Source organism: Cupressus sempervirens, chromosome 7 (genome assembly GCF_028749045.1).
Source record: "Cupressus sempervirens isolate cs-2001-9-10 chromosome 7, ASM2874904v1, whole genome shotgun sequence".
Lineage (NCBI taxonomy): Eukaryota > Viridiplantae > Streptophyta > Pinopsida > Cupressales > Cupressaceae > Cupressus > Cupressus sempervirens.
Window position 1 is genome coordinate 460,082,157 of NC_143124.1, and position 17,665 is coordinate 460,099,821.

Consider the following 17,665-nt stretch of genomic DNA (forward strand, 5'->3'; position numbering starts at 1 on the left):
CATCCAATCCTCCACTATGCTTCTCCTTGATGAGATTCTCTCTCATTGAAATTTTGAGAATGCACAACTAGCTTCCTTTGAACAACATATTATCCTAGATCATGAAATCCAACCACTGTGTCTTGTCAAGTGTAACAGGTTCTGTACAAGCCTTCCACACTTCACTAAAATTAGGATCATTTGGATACAATGTACTAAGTTCCTTGAACCCAACCACCTCTATCTACATTTTTGCTAGCAAAAGTTGTCTTCTACTAAGAGTGTCTATAGCTTTTTTAGACTTCCCACTCCCATGTTTCAAAACAAATGTAAAACTTTACAAAAACTCAACACACATTAAATGCCTTTTGTTTAATTTTCCTTGATTATTCAAATATTACAAAGCTTTATGATCAGTATATAAAGAAAACTCCATAGGAAGAAGATAGTGTCTCCACTTCTTCAATGCTTGAACTATAGCATAAAATTCGTGATCATAAATAGAATATTTTCTTTTTACATCAATAAAATTTTCACTGAAATAAGAAATAGGTCTACCTTCCTGGCTCAAAACAACTCCTATTGTAGTACCACTAGCATCACAATCTACTTCAAACACTTTATTAAAATCATGAAGTGCTAAAATATGTTGCCCAATAACTTTTTGTTTTAACAGATTAAAACTCTTATCTGCTCCTATAGTCCACTTAAACTCTTTCCTATCTCTTCTCATTGTTTCAATCAAGGGTCCACAAATATTGCTAAAACTTCTTATGAACTTTCTATCAAATATAACCAGTCCATGAAAAGATCTTACCTCTATCACACTCCTTGGACTAACCCATTCAAGGATAGCCTTCACTTTCTTTGGGTCCATTTTTAGACCTTCTCCTAAGACTACAAATCCCAGGTACACCGACTCTTTCTTTACAAAATTTCACTTCTTTAGGTTTATCAACAACTTTTCTTCCCTTAACTTATCAAACATCTTGCGAATATGAATCAAATGCTCCTATAATGCCTTACTAAAGATCAATATATCATCCAGGTAAATAATGACAAACTTACCCAAGAACTCCTTTAGTATCTCATTCATGAACCTCATGAAAGTTCTTGGTGCATTGGTTAGCCAAAAAGGCATGACTAACCACTCATATAGTCCTTCCCTTGTCTTGAAAGTAGTCTTTCGCTCATCACTTTCACTAAGAAGAATCTGATAGTACCCACTCTTCAGATCTATCTTTTTGAAATACTTAGCTCCACTCAAATAGTCCATAATATCATCCATCTTGGCAATGGAAAGCTATACTTTATTGTGATCTTGTTGATAGCACAAGAATCTATGGACATCCTCCATTCTCCATTATTCTTTGGTGCTAATACTACTAGTATAGTACATGGACTCAAACTCTCTCAAATCAACCCCTTCTGTTACAACTCATGAATTTGCCTATTCAACTCTTCACTTTTTGCTAGTGTCATTCTATGCACTACCTTGTTTGCCAAATTGGCTCCTAGAATCAAATCCATTTGAAGACTAATCTTCCTCATTAGGGGCAATCCATTAGGTACATTATCTGATACAATATTAGAAAACTCTTCGAACATATTTGCAACTTCTGTAGGTACCTCCTCTACTTCTTTACTATCTTTAGGAATTATAAAAAAACACATATGATCATGTTTCATACCTTTAGAAAATCTTTTCCAGCAACAAAACATATTCTAGTAGCACTACATACCTTTTCTTCTTTATCTTTCAATGACTTCAACTTATATTTCACTCCATCCTTAGTTAGAGTGTAGGTATTTTCTCACCCATCATGTACAACATGCCTATCAAACTACCATGGCCTACCTAACAACATATGACATATGTCCATAGATATGATATCACATAGTACCTCATCCTGGTAGCTTCTAATCTTGAACTTCACTAAGCACTGCTCATTGACCATGACCTTGTGGTCATCTTGCACCCAAGCAATATGATATGGACATGGGTGTTTCTACATCTTTAGCTTCAACTTAGTGACTATCATTTCTGACACTAGATTGTTAGTACTTCCACCATCAATGATCACATCACAATGCTTATCTTCACATCTGCACCTTGTGCGAAACAAGCTCCTTCTTTGCTCAAGATCATTCTCACCACTTACCAAGACTCTTTAGTTAACTAGGACTTCTCCTCTCTCAGCATCTTTAGAATGTGATGATTTGACATTTTCATCAACATGTGCAACTCTCACATGACCTTCTATTCTTTGATCTTGGTGTTGGGTACATTCAAATGCTCAATGCCTTTCTTCTCTACAGTGAAAACATTTTCCACAGAAGCCTCCTCTTCTATATCCTTGTTCTCTCCCTCTTCCTCTCTAATATTTATTATTTTGATCATGGAAATGATTGAAATTATTTTCCTTCTAGTTCTGACTACTACTTCTAGCCTCATCCCTATTCTTTTGATCATCATTAAGACCACCATAATATTGTCCACCAAATCTTCCACCACGACCTCTTCCACTATTCTCATTGTCAAACTTCTTGCTTAGTATCTCCTCAAATCTTAGGGAAAAATGGTATGCCTCTTCAATACTACTCATTTGAACTAGACATAGCTCATCCTAAATGTTGAGTTTTAACCCATTAAGATAACAATTGACTTTCTCCTTATCAGCTTCTACATGGTTAATTCTAATGAGAACTCGGTAGAACTCTTCGGTATACTCTTGAATAGATTTTCCTGCTTGCTTCAACCCTTGCATCTTCTTCAATAGATCAAGCTCATAATCCACAGGAATGAATTGCTGCTTCATTTTATTTTTTATTTGATCCCATCTGGTGATTTTTTCCCTTACCTTTTCTATTTTGTCCTTTGTCCTTTTAATTTTGCCTTCGTAAACTTCACCCTATTAGGATCAACAATATCTTCATAATCAAAGTACTCTAGTTCATTGATCCAATCAATTAGCTCCTCTGGGTTAAGATTTCTCAAAAATATGGGAACCTCAAATTTAGGTCTTTTTAGAATCTTGGAGATGGCCCTAAAAGCCTCTCTTTCTCTAGATTTAGAACTACCTCTGCTTTGGCATTTTCTTCTACTTCAACCTCGTCTTCACTTCCATCTCTTATGGGAAGATCCATTCCTTTGCACATTTTTTCTTCCAATGCTTGAATTTGTCTTTGGAGGGCTCAAAAACCCTTAGGTGTAACACCTATAGCTCTTCTGCCATGCTCCCTTCGTGGAGGCATTTTCATGCTTTCACTGAAACCCTAGTGCAAACTACCTCACAATTGATTAGTTATCTACATGCTCAGCCCAAACCACAATCCTGGTGCAAAATACCTCATAGTTAGTGACACAAACTCAAGAACTCTAGCTCTAATACCACTTGAAGCAGGGAGCTCACCTTAATACCATAAACTCATAACAGAAATATAGAAACAATAGAAAATGTGAAAACAAAATATAGAATTCTTATTTGCACCACAAATGTGAAATTACAAAATTCATAAGTATAATAATTTGTAGGACAAGCTATGAACTATCACCTAGAGCTATCCTAGACAATGTTCAAGCCTTTCTTAAATAGGTAGTTTTATGCTGCTCGAGAAGGTTCTAGATGCTCAAAATTAATACCTAGGGCTGACAGACCCTAACAATACACATAGAGTTGGCCAAATACATCTTTGACAAATTATTTAGAAATTTTGGTAGCCAAAATTTTGAAGGCCATAACTCACGAACCATTGCTCTGATTGGCTATATAACCACTTTTAAAAAATACCAACTCATGATCTATAGGCTCAAAACAATGCTAACACCTTTCCATCAAGTTTGCAAACCTCATTCAGGCACTCTAAGGTCTCCAACAGTGAGCTTGAAGATTTTTCTACAAATTTTTCCACGGATACTAACTTCTCTGATACTAATGCTTGAGTAATGAGATTTTTATGGTAGGCTTACAACTCTAAAATGGAGCTTCCTATAGAAAATGAGAACATTCTGTGCTTTTATGAAAAACTTACTAAAAATAGTAAGTTCCCATAAATAGTAACCACCCTATCTACTAGTCCTTATTAAAATGGAAAAGACTAAAAATAAAATATTTTTGGGTGATGCAAGACTTCCCTTGTACCCAGGATGCTCTTGCATTAGAGTGTTTTATTTTTGTGAATGTATGTTTATGAATAATAATGAAGCCAATCATTTTATTATGTTGCGATGATTGTGCAATATTTTAGTTCTAGTATTTGTCTCAAGCTAATGTAAATTCTACTGTTGTGATGAATTGGAGAAAGGATCATCTATTGTTATTGTATAGAGTCTTGTCTCACATGAGCACACTTTTTGTGGCATTGTGATTTGATGAAATGTGAAACATCTTTCAATTTATACTGAGTTCCCATTGGTGATTGCATCAGTGGAGTTGAGGAAGCACTCCTCCTAATTCACTAGTACATTTGAACTTGTTTTTCTACCAAATTTTTTGACCAAAGACATGATTTCTTTTATTTTTTGGTTTACATCCCCATATTGGTTAAAAATTTCCTAAGTATTCTCAAGTTGGTCAAAATTTCAACCAACTCGGGTCATAACCTTAATATTTTAAAAGTATCATAGAATAGTATTGGTCAAAAAGTATGTTAAAATTTAATATTGTATTTGTGTGGGCTTATAGTCATATCATTATTTGATTCTTTCATGTAAGGGTATCATGGAAATTTGTAGGTATTGGGGCTTCATGGGTAACAAACAATTGATTCCCATAGGGGCAACTTAGTTAGCTTCCTTTTCTTTCAGTGGTGGTCTTGCTATTGGTGCATATTACCTATATCAATATGGAATGAATGCTAGGCTAGGTCATGTCTCTACAACTAGATTTGCCTTAGTTTCTAAGTAAAGAATTGGTGGTTCTTCGACTGTAACTAGAATAGATCCTGGGCAAGGTGGTGGTAAAGCTGCTAGTACTAGCACTAGAACCATAAGGGGCACTTACGCTGGCACTTAAGCTATTATAGGCTCATGTGTCAGCTTCCATAGCTAAAGTCATTCACTGGGTTGGGCCTAATGTGACCTGAGTTACCACCCACATGCTTATCTCTAAGAAAAACTCTACACAAGCCCTCTAGTGGCCTCAGTTTTGGTCAAATGAAATACCCATAATTGCATTCAATGAGGTCTTCCTTGAGTCCCTCTACTAGAGAAATGATGGGATCTATGGAGTAATGGCTATCTCAGAGCTTTTATAAATTGTTTGGTATATTTGGTGAAGTGGGGTTAGATGATATCAAGTAGGAATATCGACAGCTGGCTAGAAAGTATCATCCTCATGTGTGTCCTCCTTAGCATGTAGAGGACTATACAAGAAGGTTTATTGAAGTGCAAGATTCTTATGATATTCTTTCTCATCCTAAGAGGAAGAATTTATATGATAGTCATCTTGCAATGGGGTTTGTCTCTAGATCTTTTGAAAACAAGCGCTGGGACTACCCACAATAGGTAAGGGCATTGAGCAAACAAATTTTGTTTTGTTTGATGACTTTTTCATTTTTAAAACCTACTTAAGCTAAAGACATTTTCATATTTTTGGTTTAAAAATCCATTCAAGTAGAGCTAATGGACTAGTTTATTACTTCTACCCTTGTGTTCCTACTAGTTTTGTGTGACAATTATCTATCAATCCTGATTGCATATTTCAAGAAAATTCAATGTACTTATTGGTTTTGGTTGCTTTAGACACCTAAAATCTCATTCAAGTAGATTTGATGAATATCAGTTCTCATCACAAGAGTGAAAATAGATTTTATCTTTCTGGTTGTTTGGATCCACTCAATCAAAGCCGATGATTTTTTTATTATTTATCTTCTTTAACATCTATATGAGCTAAGTTGATGATGATAAGGTTATTACAATTTGATGCATTAAATTTGCAATTTTTGGTTATTAAGATTTCAACTTTGTGAAGGTTTTCTTATGCTAGGGATTAAGATTTGTGGATTTTTTTTTAAAAGAATGCATGTTTTGGGGGTCAAGATCTGTGTTGTTCTGTGCTTTGTCTTGTTAAGTAATCAAAATTGATGTTTTTGTTTTAATCTCCAACCGTAACTATGTCAGAGGAGTTAACTTGTGTTGGTATTTAATTATCTAATATTTAAAGCTCTAAGTTTATAAATCAACTTGATACCTACTTGCAATGATTGATTGGGAAATAATGCTTTAGATTTGTGTAGTCCATAGGTGTCTGGGGGTGGAAAGTTTTATATTTCAAGTTATGGTGTGGAAGATTTTGCCCATCTCTTCTATCTATCTAATCTTCAAAGTTTATCTGGGCATCTAATTTCTTTCAACTAACCCTATAAAATCTTTTGCTTTTCTTATGGTTGAAGGTTTGAGAACTTTGAATGTATATCTGATGCAATGAAAACAACTCAATTTTTGGTTGCTCATGATTTGTATTTTGTCTTTTCCTGGAAATGTTTTATGCTTTTATGGTATCTAAATTTGATGGTTGAGGATTTGGACTTTGTTGTTTTTTTGTTTGATTTTTCAAATTCTATTTTTGTTTTCAAATTTCGATTGGATAAGCTGATTTATTTTCAAGTTCTTGTGGTTTAATCTTTAGTTTCCTAGTCTTTCTAAAAATGCCTCAGCAAAGTGGTTGTTTATCCGCTTGAATATCCACTGTAGTAAAACAACTCAATCTTTGTTTTCATATATTTATATTTTTTTCATTAGTAAATCTGAATTTGTGCCCTTCTTTGATTGAATCCTAATATAATTCCTCTATCCTTGTGTGCCTATTCAAATATCAAAAGTTCAATTGTAACTAAACTTGTATTAAAATTAGTAAATTTATCAAGTTTTGGGAGTTGAAGATTTAGGAACTCTGTCTATTTTGCTTCAATTGTTATTTGGTAATTTGACATTTTATCACAAGACAAAACTCAATCTAGTTGTTCAAGGCAGCCATCTTTTTAAATTTCAATTTCTATTTTGATATCTAACTCTCCAAGCTTTTTTCTATTTTGGCAACTTGCAAAGTGTACTCTTATTCAAGCTTCTAACCCTGTGAGTCTAGGTCATATCACTTCATTGCCAGTTAATACCAATTTTCCTAATGGACCTCAAAATATATAATATATATCTATATTGATGATGTTTGAATAGAATGAGAACTATAACTTTCTTGATTAAAAGTAAATACATTTGAGCTTTGAAGTGCCAATTCCTCTTCCCATATTCAAGGACTACATATGTTGAGTACCAATAATGACATTATTGATCCCATCTTGATTGATAGGATTCATGTACCTCTTAGTTTTCAGGGGTTCTTACATTAAATATTTTATTTCTTCCAGAATCATATTTTGTTGTTATGTGCATGATGAAGATGTGTTTTGTGCTCTATAATAGTAATGTTTACTATTTTACCATTCCATATTGAGTTTAGTTATTGAATTCTGGTAGGATCTTATGAAAGAAGAATGGAAATCAAGGTGGGAAGCTCATCTCTCAAATATGAAATGGAGAGGTGATGTAAACAATGGGAGTGAACCATTGTCCTGGGCTGCTAGGATGCGTCAAAAGAGGAATTCTACTTGTAATTAGATAATACTCAAATTTCTCTAACAAAAAAGCCTATTTTATGGACTGCAAAAGAGGACCTTCATAAGCATGAAAAGTTGCATTGACTTGAAAACTTCTTCCTAGATACTAGTCCACTTTTGACTTCTAAATTCTTATAGTACTTGGCAAGCTTGTGTTATTCCAAAGTAAGCTATTATGAGTTATTATACATATAATATTAAAGTTTATTTTGTAGTTGTTTCCTTAGTTGTGAATTGATGCCAGAGTGAAGCAATGATTTATATTATATATCTTTCTTAATGGAAAAGAATTTTGGCTTAAAACAACAAGGGTATGCTTCAACATGTCCATTTGTATTATACCTAACATTATTATTTAACATAGGTGAGAGCTTTCGTTTAACATACGTGCGAGTTTTTTATAAACACATATACTTTTTAGTTTTTTATAAAAAGTGAAGCAATAGAACATATGAAAGAATTTTAGTGAGATTACTTTTAGTATTAATGTGCTTTAAGCTATGACTGAGATGCTTAAGGAATAATGTGCTTTAATATGAATGCGATTTAGAAAAAGTGTTTGCTTCTTTAGGAGATTTTTTATGACTGAGATGCTTAAGGAATAGTGCTGATTTTCATGTTTGTTTCCATGCAAGTCTATGGATATCATATACAAACAAGTGTTATATGGTATGAAGTGCATTTGACGCCTTTAATGTTAGGAGTTAGCCATATCTAGTCTATTTAGTAGACATTAACCCAACAAAAAGATATAGCCAAGTGTTTGGACACAATAGTTTATCAACATTTATCTACATTAGAAAACCTATTTAATTAATTGGAACTGTGAAAAATAAACTTGTAGTTCCTTGGTAATTAGTGGGAGAGCACTTTGAAAATTGTCATTCTATAGAAATGTTTGTTCACAAAGCTATGAAATAGATACTGTATTTATTTGTTTTTGTTCCATCAGTATTGTTTAATAAATTGTGTTTTTCCTTCTTTGTAGTTTCCCCATTGTTGTTGTAAGAATGAAATATTTCTTGGCTTGAATCAATATGTTATTATGAGATGGAAAAGAAAGATTGACATCTAAAACCAATTTGGATCATTAGAACAAATTTTGCATTGGGTTCTCTTCAATATTTAGTGCCAAGAAGAATTGTTTGGCTTACTAGAACAAGGAGTTTTCCTTGGCCTTTCTTCAATATCTATGTGATGAGGAAGTTAGGATCACTAGAACAAGTCTTACCATGGGTTATCTTCAATTTATGTAATGTTGAGGTTGCCTTGGCTTCTCTTTAGTATGATTTGTAGTTTGTCTTTGCTCGTAAATGTTTTAATCTTTTATGGTATCTAAATCTGATGGTTGAGGATTTGGACTTTTTTGTTTTTTTGTTTGATTTTCCAAATTCTATATTTGTTTTCCAACTTTGATTGGATAAACTAATTTATTTTTCAAGTTCTTGTGGTTTAATCTTTAGTTGCCTAGGCTTTCTGACAATGCCTCAACAAAGTGGCTATTTATCCCCCTGAATATCTACTTAAGTAAAACAATTGAATCTTTGTTTTCATATATTTATAATTTTTTCATTAGTAAATCTAGATCTACGCCCTTCTTTGACTGAATCCTAATAAAATTCCTCTATGCTTTTGTGCTTGTTCAAATATCAAAAGTTCAATTGTACTATCCTTGTATTAAAATTAGTAAATTTATCAAGTTTTGGGAGTTGAAGATTTAATTATTATTTGGTAATCCAACATTTTATGACAAGGAAAAAAAATTTCATACTTATAGTAGTACACACAGTGTCATGTTTTATATTCACATTTAACTACTCCTAGTTATATACAATCATGTAGTTTTCTCAACTATCATGAGTGCTATTGTTGATTGAGAACCTGTTCCTATTTGAAGATGCATATATTTGATTTCAATTTCATGATAAGAGATTTCTGATGTAGAAGAAGGTCGATGTGTTTATTCTAGAATTCAAAGGAAGATGTATATTCCTTGTGGGTGAGTCCTGATTACAACACCCAAAAATATATTTATAAAATAGGGAAATGCTAGAGCCATAGATTACAAAAGTCATTTCTATAAATAGGGTTTGATGAAAAAATCTCTCTAAGTGCAGGAATGATGAGTAGTGAAAAGACAACTATTGGAATGATTATATCAGAATCCTTGGGATATTACTTTTTTGACAGGTTGGTTTCCAAGGAACTTTTGGTGTTTATTACACTTTTACTATTATGATAATCACCATTTAAAAGCTGCAGTTTCCATTATGTGCTTTAAACAATTTGATGTTATGAACAGTGATAGGTTAGTAGAGGAGGTTGTAGGAGGTGTATTTGTTGCCCAAATTTTTAAAGATCAAAATGAGTAGAGCTTCTAAGATTCTAAGGTATTCTCCTCTTTCTTAGAGTACCTTCCCTTGCATGGTTTATGGCTATGGGTTTTAGAGGTAGCATTGTGCGTATGTTCCTTGATTGTTTTAGTGGTAGCTATCTGAGTTTTCCTCAGTTTAATCTTTTGAAGATCTTTAACTTCTTAACTTAAGGTTAAACTACTCTATACTATAGGAAATTATATATCTCACAATACCAATAGTTTTCTTTTTCTTGCATTTGACACCAAATCTTTCTCTTCATAGAGAAAAGAGCCTATTTCTGCTTGCAAATTTAACCAACAAGAATTTACAAGTTATACTAACAAACTAATTTTCTATAGAGTGAAGTAGTGAAATAATTATCTACCATGTATCATCTAGTTGTTGCCACTAGATGTGGTGATGTAGTTCATGCTCAAAATTGGTAGAACAATGCAGTGTATTATGCTGACAATCTTCATATTGAGCATTTATTTTGCTTATTCTTATAATGCAGTAATTGTATGACTAGTTTTTTCATTTTTTTCAAAATTTTATTTAAAATTTAAAGGGGCTATATGAAGCAAGGAATTACTATTTGGTTGGATGTTCCACTAGAGGCACTGGTTGAAAGAGTTGTAGTTGTTGGAACACATTTTTGACCTCTTTTAGGTCAATCATCTAGCAATGGTTATTCTAAGGTTCATTTTCTTCATTTTACTTTTATGTGTTGCTAGAGTTATCATCTTTTATTGCTACAAATTAATGGTAGTTTCAAATGCATCTAAAAATTATGATTTCTATTTGTTAATAAAGCATTTCCAATATATATACTAGTTAGCAAGCAAACACAATTCTTTGTTTTACTAGGTTTCATGAGCAATAAGTGATTATAAATTGACTTCTAAGGATGTTGGTCCCAATTCTGACTGGTTCATTAATATGAAATGCTGGAAATGATGAAATGATTTGAAATTCTTTTTGTTTTGTTTTTGAAAGTAATTGTTATTAGAGTATAAAAAATGTAATTGTTATTGGAGTATACAAAATGAGAACAACTCTTGATATCTATCAAGCTATATAATTGTAAATTCAAAATGGTTCTCAAACAAGAAGAGGTTCATTGGTTAAAGAAAATTAAAGTTATATTTGGGAGAAAAATCAACTATTCTTAAATTTTTATGCACATGTAAAAACTTTTCTTAACTAAATTAAGTCTAATAATTAGAAATGCTGAAGATTTGGACATGGGTCCACAATCAAACCTTTTAGGTGTAAAACTTCAATCCCCCTTTGTGCATACTGAGAAGATTAATTTTTAAAATTATCCCTTAATACATGTATCTAGATTCATATTCCTGTATTTTTGTTTTGCAAATATGGCCTAAAATAAATAAAACCCATGAAAACTTACTATAAAATCTGTGTGTGTGTGTGTGTGTGTGTGTGTGTGTGTGTGTGTGTGTTTAGTGAGTTATGGATAAAGGGTCTGGTCCCATGTATTGAATGCATAAAAAAATGATGGTACACATTGACCCTCTAATAGAGGTGCACTAGAAGTTCATTCTAGAAGTAACAAAGAAACCCCATCCCATAGATATGGGTGCACCAAAGTACACATTTCATCCTTATTTTGTTGTTTACTTGATGACCTTAGCAACATTGGATGTCTAGATTTTGTTAGTGAGAGTTTTCATTCTCCTTACATCTATCCATTCTTGCTAGAAAGTAACAAAGGATTCCTTTGAACAAGCCTGGGAACTTCTAACAATTAGAGTTTCTCGTGGTGTTAGAGAGATTTCTAATTTTGTAGAAACTATTGAGGTGACTAAGTCATCTACTTTGGATTTATCATCATAAGAAACCATATACTCACATACTTGAGATCCATGTGAAGGATATTCAACAGGAGAAGAATTTCCATCTGTGAGAGGATGAGGCTTAACATTATGTGTGCTTGAAAAGTCAAAGATATATGAGATAAACCTTTTAAATCTGAGCACTAGGTGGAGCAACATGGTGTTGGGGCTCAACCTCAATTCATCATATCAGCTTCCCTCTTGAATCCATGTTTCTTTGGTGGTTGGTGATCTTTAACATTTGGTTTTGAAATGATTAGTTGAGAAACATCTCCTACATTGAATAGCTATCTTTTCATAATCCATAGACTAGGTCCAATAACAATTGCCAACTTTTAGCAAAGTGTCAGCAGGGAGACTATTGGAGAGGTCCATTTCCACATAGACACACATAAGGATAGGGCTTTGGTAGAATATTATTTCATCAAAATTGCAATTATATTTACCAAGGCCATTGCCAAGTGCATGTAGTCAATCAATTCTGAAATAGGAAAGGGTGACAGGGAAGACACACCACACCCCTTGAAGAATGTAGAGGGGAATGAAGGATAACATGGTTTTCATGCACAAGATAAATCTCCTTTGAAAACCCAAGGCAAATCCATTCTTTGAACTCTAGAGCTTCAAATTTGAGTATAAAAGTTAAAAAACCTCCTAGCATATTTCCTCTTTTAAAGAGTTTATCCAATTATCCAAAGCCTAAGAATGCAGGTCTTTTAATCTAGGCTAGATCTTAGTAAATCTTTAAATTAACAAATTACTTTGCAAAAATTCTTCCCTATTACTTGCTAGACCCTACAAAAACCCTTAGAAATATAAGAAGACCGATTTATGCAAATGGCAGAGCCATGGAGAGCTGAATCGCCAAATATAGAGCAATTAGGATTTCATCTAGTCCTAGGTTTGCATATTCTTATTTTTTTACAATCTTTCTTTTATCCTAATTTTTAGGGTTTGTTGATTATTACATATTATCAATAATGTGTTAATTGTTACCCTTCATTATTTAGTAAGTCAAATTTCTAAGAAATTAGAATCATATTTGGTGAAGCTAATCTATTATAAATTCTTCATAGGCATATTGTATGGTTGTACATTCTCTTCAGCCCCACTTGGTTGCAATTGGTACAAGTCTTGGTGTTTTTCTCAATGAATTTGATGTAAGATCTCTGCCAATAGTAGCTCCTCTTCCAAAATCCTTTGGAAGTAGGGAACATTTTGTAGTATTTACAACTGAAAGGGAGTTGAAGCTATTAAATTTTCAACTATTGAATCCTACCAACCCATCATTGGAAAACACAAATTCTATATCTGAGACTAGAAGGTTGAGAACAAATTCTTTAGAAGCTTTGCAAATCAAGAAAATGAAACATCATGCTGGCCAAGTAACTGATGATTCATGCTCCTATGTTTCTGTTAGCAATTCAAGAAATTAAGTTGATTTCTTTTTCCAGAATATGCTTAATATATCGATTATAAATGGTCAAGTATGCTTAGTGAAACAAGATTGTAGACTTTAGTTGAGATAACCTTAAGATGGGGAGAGGTTTATAGCACCTTGAAATACTGAATTCTCTCTAGATAAAGAAAGATGCATTGAAACATATCTATGTGGTTTACTAATTTGGAAACATAATACTAATGCTCGTGGTTGTTATTTTGGTGTTGCTATTTTCAGCCTCTTTAGCTTTGCTGGTACCATCTGCAAAAGAAAAGAAGATGTAGATTAAAAATTTTCTATAATGAAAACAACTAGAAATTCATAATTTTCTATTCAACTTGTAAGAGTTAAATGAAAAGACAAAAACTTCTATAGTGGCTAGTCTTTTAGTCAACAGTTCTAATCTACTTCTGTAGTGATGAATTTGAGGTTTGGGTAACTAATGCTCAAATTTGAAGTGTTGAGGGAAAATAATATGTTTAGGACTATTATTTTGGTGATCAGGCACATGGAATGAAAGTAAGGGACTTGAAGCTTCTTCCTTTAGATGATCATTTTTTGAGTCTATTGAATATATGTTGCTTTCTTTTGTAACGTATTGTAACTAAAGCATCTTTTTGGGAGTTACCATAAAATTTAGTCATTTAAAAAAAATGAAAGTATGTTGCTCCTAAAATGACTTCTCTTCAAAGTTCAGATCATCAAGTTGAAGGGATTAGGAATTTTTAGAGCAACTCCAAATGCCCAGTTGAAAGATGGAATTAAGGGAATTGACCCTACATTGGCCTTGACATGTTAGATACATTTGGCTAGTATGTCCTTGGCTATTTAATCCTTGAATTTTTTTTTCTATTAAGTTAGGAGAGTAATTTGATTGACACATTGATAGTCAAAATAGACACAATATATCTAGAGTTTTCTTTTTTTGTCATTTCTTTGCAAGGCTTCTACTTTCCTCTATTTGTCTGCAACACCTTGTGCTCTTTTATTTGCAAATGCAACAAATTATTGATGGGAGTCCATAACATCTTGAAGCATGATTTTACCTTCACAATCTCTTTATGATTTGGCTCTATAGGCTATTGATTTCCATTGTTAGGGTTCTCAACTTTAGATTTAGAGTCTGCCTATATTGATGAAGCTGGTTTCTTTCTTATTTTCTGGTTTATTTCTAGCCTATAATTCCAAATAGGAGTATATCCTTCTTCCTATTGTGGTTGCCTTTGACCACTATCAACTGAGCACAACCTAATAGTACATTGTAGGCCTTTACATAAACATTATTACAAAATTCAGAATAAAGGATTGGTTTCCTATAAGTACCTAGTATCACAGAAGCACACCTAGCAATTTTATGTGTTTTTGGCTTACTCTCTCCTATTGAAAGTTTTAGTCAAAATAATAGGGTTTCCTAAGATAGAGAATCATGAAGCACCATAAGGAATTACATTCACACTAGAAAAATCCTAGATAATAGTGTAAATTACAATAGATTTTTCTTGTCTATTGTCATTTTAACCATGGTGGTCTTAATGCTAGATTCATGATGGGGAACATATACTCAGTCACTTGATATGATAAAATGGGGTATTTAGAATTGCTTGACCTATTGACTCTTAGTCATCCCCTTGTTTTCTACTAGGTGTATTGTACCATACTCTAAATCTCGACCATTACCTTCTGCATGTGCATTAATAGTTATAACATTCTTGAGATTCTAAATGCTTTGTAATAGATAATAAATATTGGAGGACTTACAATTACTTTATTAGATTACACCTTCTTGCTACCATAGTTGTTTACTCATGGGAGTATTTCATGTTTTTATCCACTCAATTTGTGTCCTATGCATAAATGTCCAATTGTTCCATGTTGTATCAAGTAGTTGTTTCTTATCCAAGCCATTTAATTTGTAGCCTTTTAAATCTCTGCAAAGATAAAGTTGGAGCAGGAGAATTTTTCTTCTCAAAGGTGTCCTCTGATTGTAAAGTGTCCATTTATTCAACATATAATGGAATGGATGCTTTACAATTAGAGGATGCTTTTGAGAAGAAAAATTCTCCTGCTCCAACTTTATCTTTGTAGAGATTTAAAAGGTTGCAAATTAAATAGCTTGGATAAGAAATAATTGCTTGATACAACATAAAAAATAAAATTGACCAAACATTGGTGGAAATTTTGACCAATTTTTGATAGTTTTCTACCAAGAATTGGTTGAAATTTCCACCAATTATTAAAAAAAATTGATCAAAAATTGGTGGAAATTTTGACCAATTATTGATAGTTTTCTACCAAAACTTAGTTAAAATTTTTGCCAATTATAAATTTTTTTTGACCAATTCTTGATAGTTTTCTACCAAGAATTGGTCGAAATTTCCACCAATTCTAAATTTTTTTGACCAAACATTGGTGGATATTTTGACCAACAATGAAAAATTAGAGCTAGCAAAAATTAAAATTTTTTGACGAATGTATTGATTGAAATTTTGACCAACTAGTAGGTTGGTCAAAATTTTGACAAGAAAAGCTATCATGAACTACTTGGTTGAAATTTCCACCAACTTGCATCAAAATTTTGACCAAAATTTGTTAAAATTTGAGTCCAAATTTACTAGTGATTTCATTGGTTTCTTACCTAATCCTATTGATAATTTAATTTGTAGATGTGTTTTTACCTTAGTTTATGTCTATTAGGAATTTCCCTTTCAATTATTTCCTTTAATCTCATGTTACTCTATCTTTTTTATTTGCTTTTCAAATATTTGGTTAAAATAGGAATTCATATAGTTGCAATGATAAATTGCATTCATCATAAAACAAAAAATAAAAATATATATCTCTTTTCTAGTTACATTTCAAATAGTAATAGATTGTCCAAGATTGGTTTGAACCAGAAAAGGCCTCCTTGTAAACATACACATTTATCTTCAATTGAGGGAGCCTTGCAGGTTTGAAATCCCACCCGAAACCTTGGAGTTAGTTTTTAATTAAATTTTGAAGAGAGGAGTTCAAAAGGATCTCTATCATTGAGCATCATGCAAAATGAAAGCTCAACAAAAGTGACACTAGAAGGAGGGCCTTTAACCATTCTACCCAAAAACCAAAGTTGCTATTTGAAAAATTTTAAGTTTTTAGAAGTTCAAATTTTTTTGAAGTCTGTCCCTATCTGAAGGTGTGTACGTGCACTTTTTTAGGGTGTGCTTTTTGAAGATGGACTTTTTGGAGGTATTCTTTTTAGAGTAAACTCAAACTAGAAGATTCTAACCCACAATCTACATTTCAGCGAGCTTTAAGGTCTTCATCCTGTGGACACAAGTTCTTGGGACTTAGTCATTTTTTCTATCCTCACAATGATAAAGGGATACCTAGGCTCTATCCATTCAAATTGAAAATTCCATCATCATCATCCACTTTACATTCTAATTCACACATTCCCATCATTATGCACCATGGCTTTCTTCAATGCCCAATGTTCACCTTTGAACCAAACTAGTCTATTACATGACTTGCCCAAAAATTATGAAAAGTTTTGCCCATAGTTCATCTATGAAGAATCATGAACATCAGAAGATCATATTAAATTTTTTAAGGAAATCTATAATCGAAACTAAATTCAACATATGGACATGGTCTATCACCTTTTCCCTTACACTTTGGGGGAAACCATATTCAATTGGCACCTCAATCTACCACTAGCATCAATAAGGGATTGGAACTCTTTTGAGAGCAAGTGTCTGGCATAATTCAAGGTCTATATTGATCCAACTATCCTACATCATCCATTCATCTTAATTAAGAGTGATCCCCATGAGACTATTTCATAGTTTAATCACCACTTCTATGAAAATGTATCAAAGAATGGAGTTTCCTTACATTGTTCCACAAGAGGTTGTCATCCAGAACTATTTGGGAACAATGGATTCACTAAATTTTATTTTTCTAAGAAGGCTCCCACCTAGAGACATTGATACCATTGAAAAGGTCTTTAAAGAGACTGGTAATTCACGAAGCAGGTAGATACCCATGGTGGAAGGAACTTTGTGTCTTCATTCACTTTGAATAATACAATAGCCATACCACAATTTCTAGCAGGAGCATCTACCTTTCCCAATCAAATGCCCCTATTGAATCTAGTACCTTTACAACAAGTTATTGTTGTTCCAATGCCAACAATTACATATTTAAGGTATAAGCCCCAAAAGACTATATTCTTTGAGAAAAATACTTCTTCACTTGCTAAACTCGAGAACAATATGGCTAGAGAGTTTAAGGCCATGAAGAAGACAATGTCTCCTTTATCCAATGAAATCATCAGAATAAAGTTGAAGTCCTCAAGAAATCAATGCAATTATCCAAGACAATTTTTGCCCAAAAAAATTATTCTCAAATTCAGAGAAAAAATTATGGACCCTACGTTA

At 32.8% G+C, this 17,665-nt stretch overlaps 1 protein-coding gene and 1 pseudogene across 1 annotated transcript; both read left to right on the top strand.

Annotated features, from left to right (window-relative positions):
* Positions 1-7,644, top strand: part of LOC149547539 (chaperone protein dnaJ 20, chloroplastic-like) — a 67,711-nt pseudogene extending 60,067 nt beyond the window's left edge.
* Positions 7,645-8,132: 488 nt separating this feature from the next.
* Positions 8,133-10,609, top strand: LOC149547540 (shikimate kinase 1, chloroplastic-like). The gene is made up of 5 exons (XM_089794143.1): positions 8,133-8,150; positions 9,538-9,592; positions 9,711-9,783; positions 9,896-9,961; positions 10,519-10,609. Exons 1-5 carry the CDS (start codon positions 8,133-8,135, stop codon positions 10,607-10,609), a joined length of 303 nt encoding a protein of 100 aa, XP_089650269.1.
* Positions 10,610-17,665: the final 7,056 nt, after the last annotated feature.

Excerpts from the sequence above, each read along its gene's own strand:
- LOC149547540 (XM_089794143.1), top strand. Across the intron at positions 9,593-9,710 it reads AAGATGTATATTCCTTGTGG|GAATGATGAGTAGTGAAAAG; the intron begins GTGAGTCCTGAT and ends CTCTAAGTGCAG. Across the intron at positions 9,784-9,895 it reads GGATATTACTTTTTTGACAG|TGATAGGTTAGTAGAGGAGG; the intron begins GTTGGTTTCCAA and ends TGTTATGAACAG.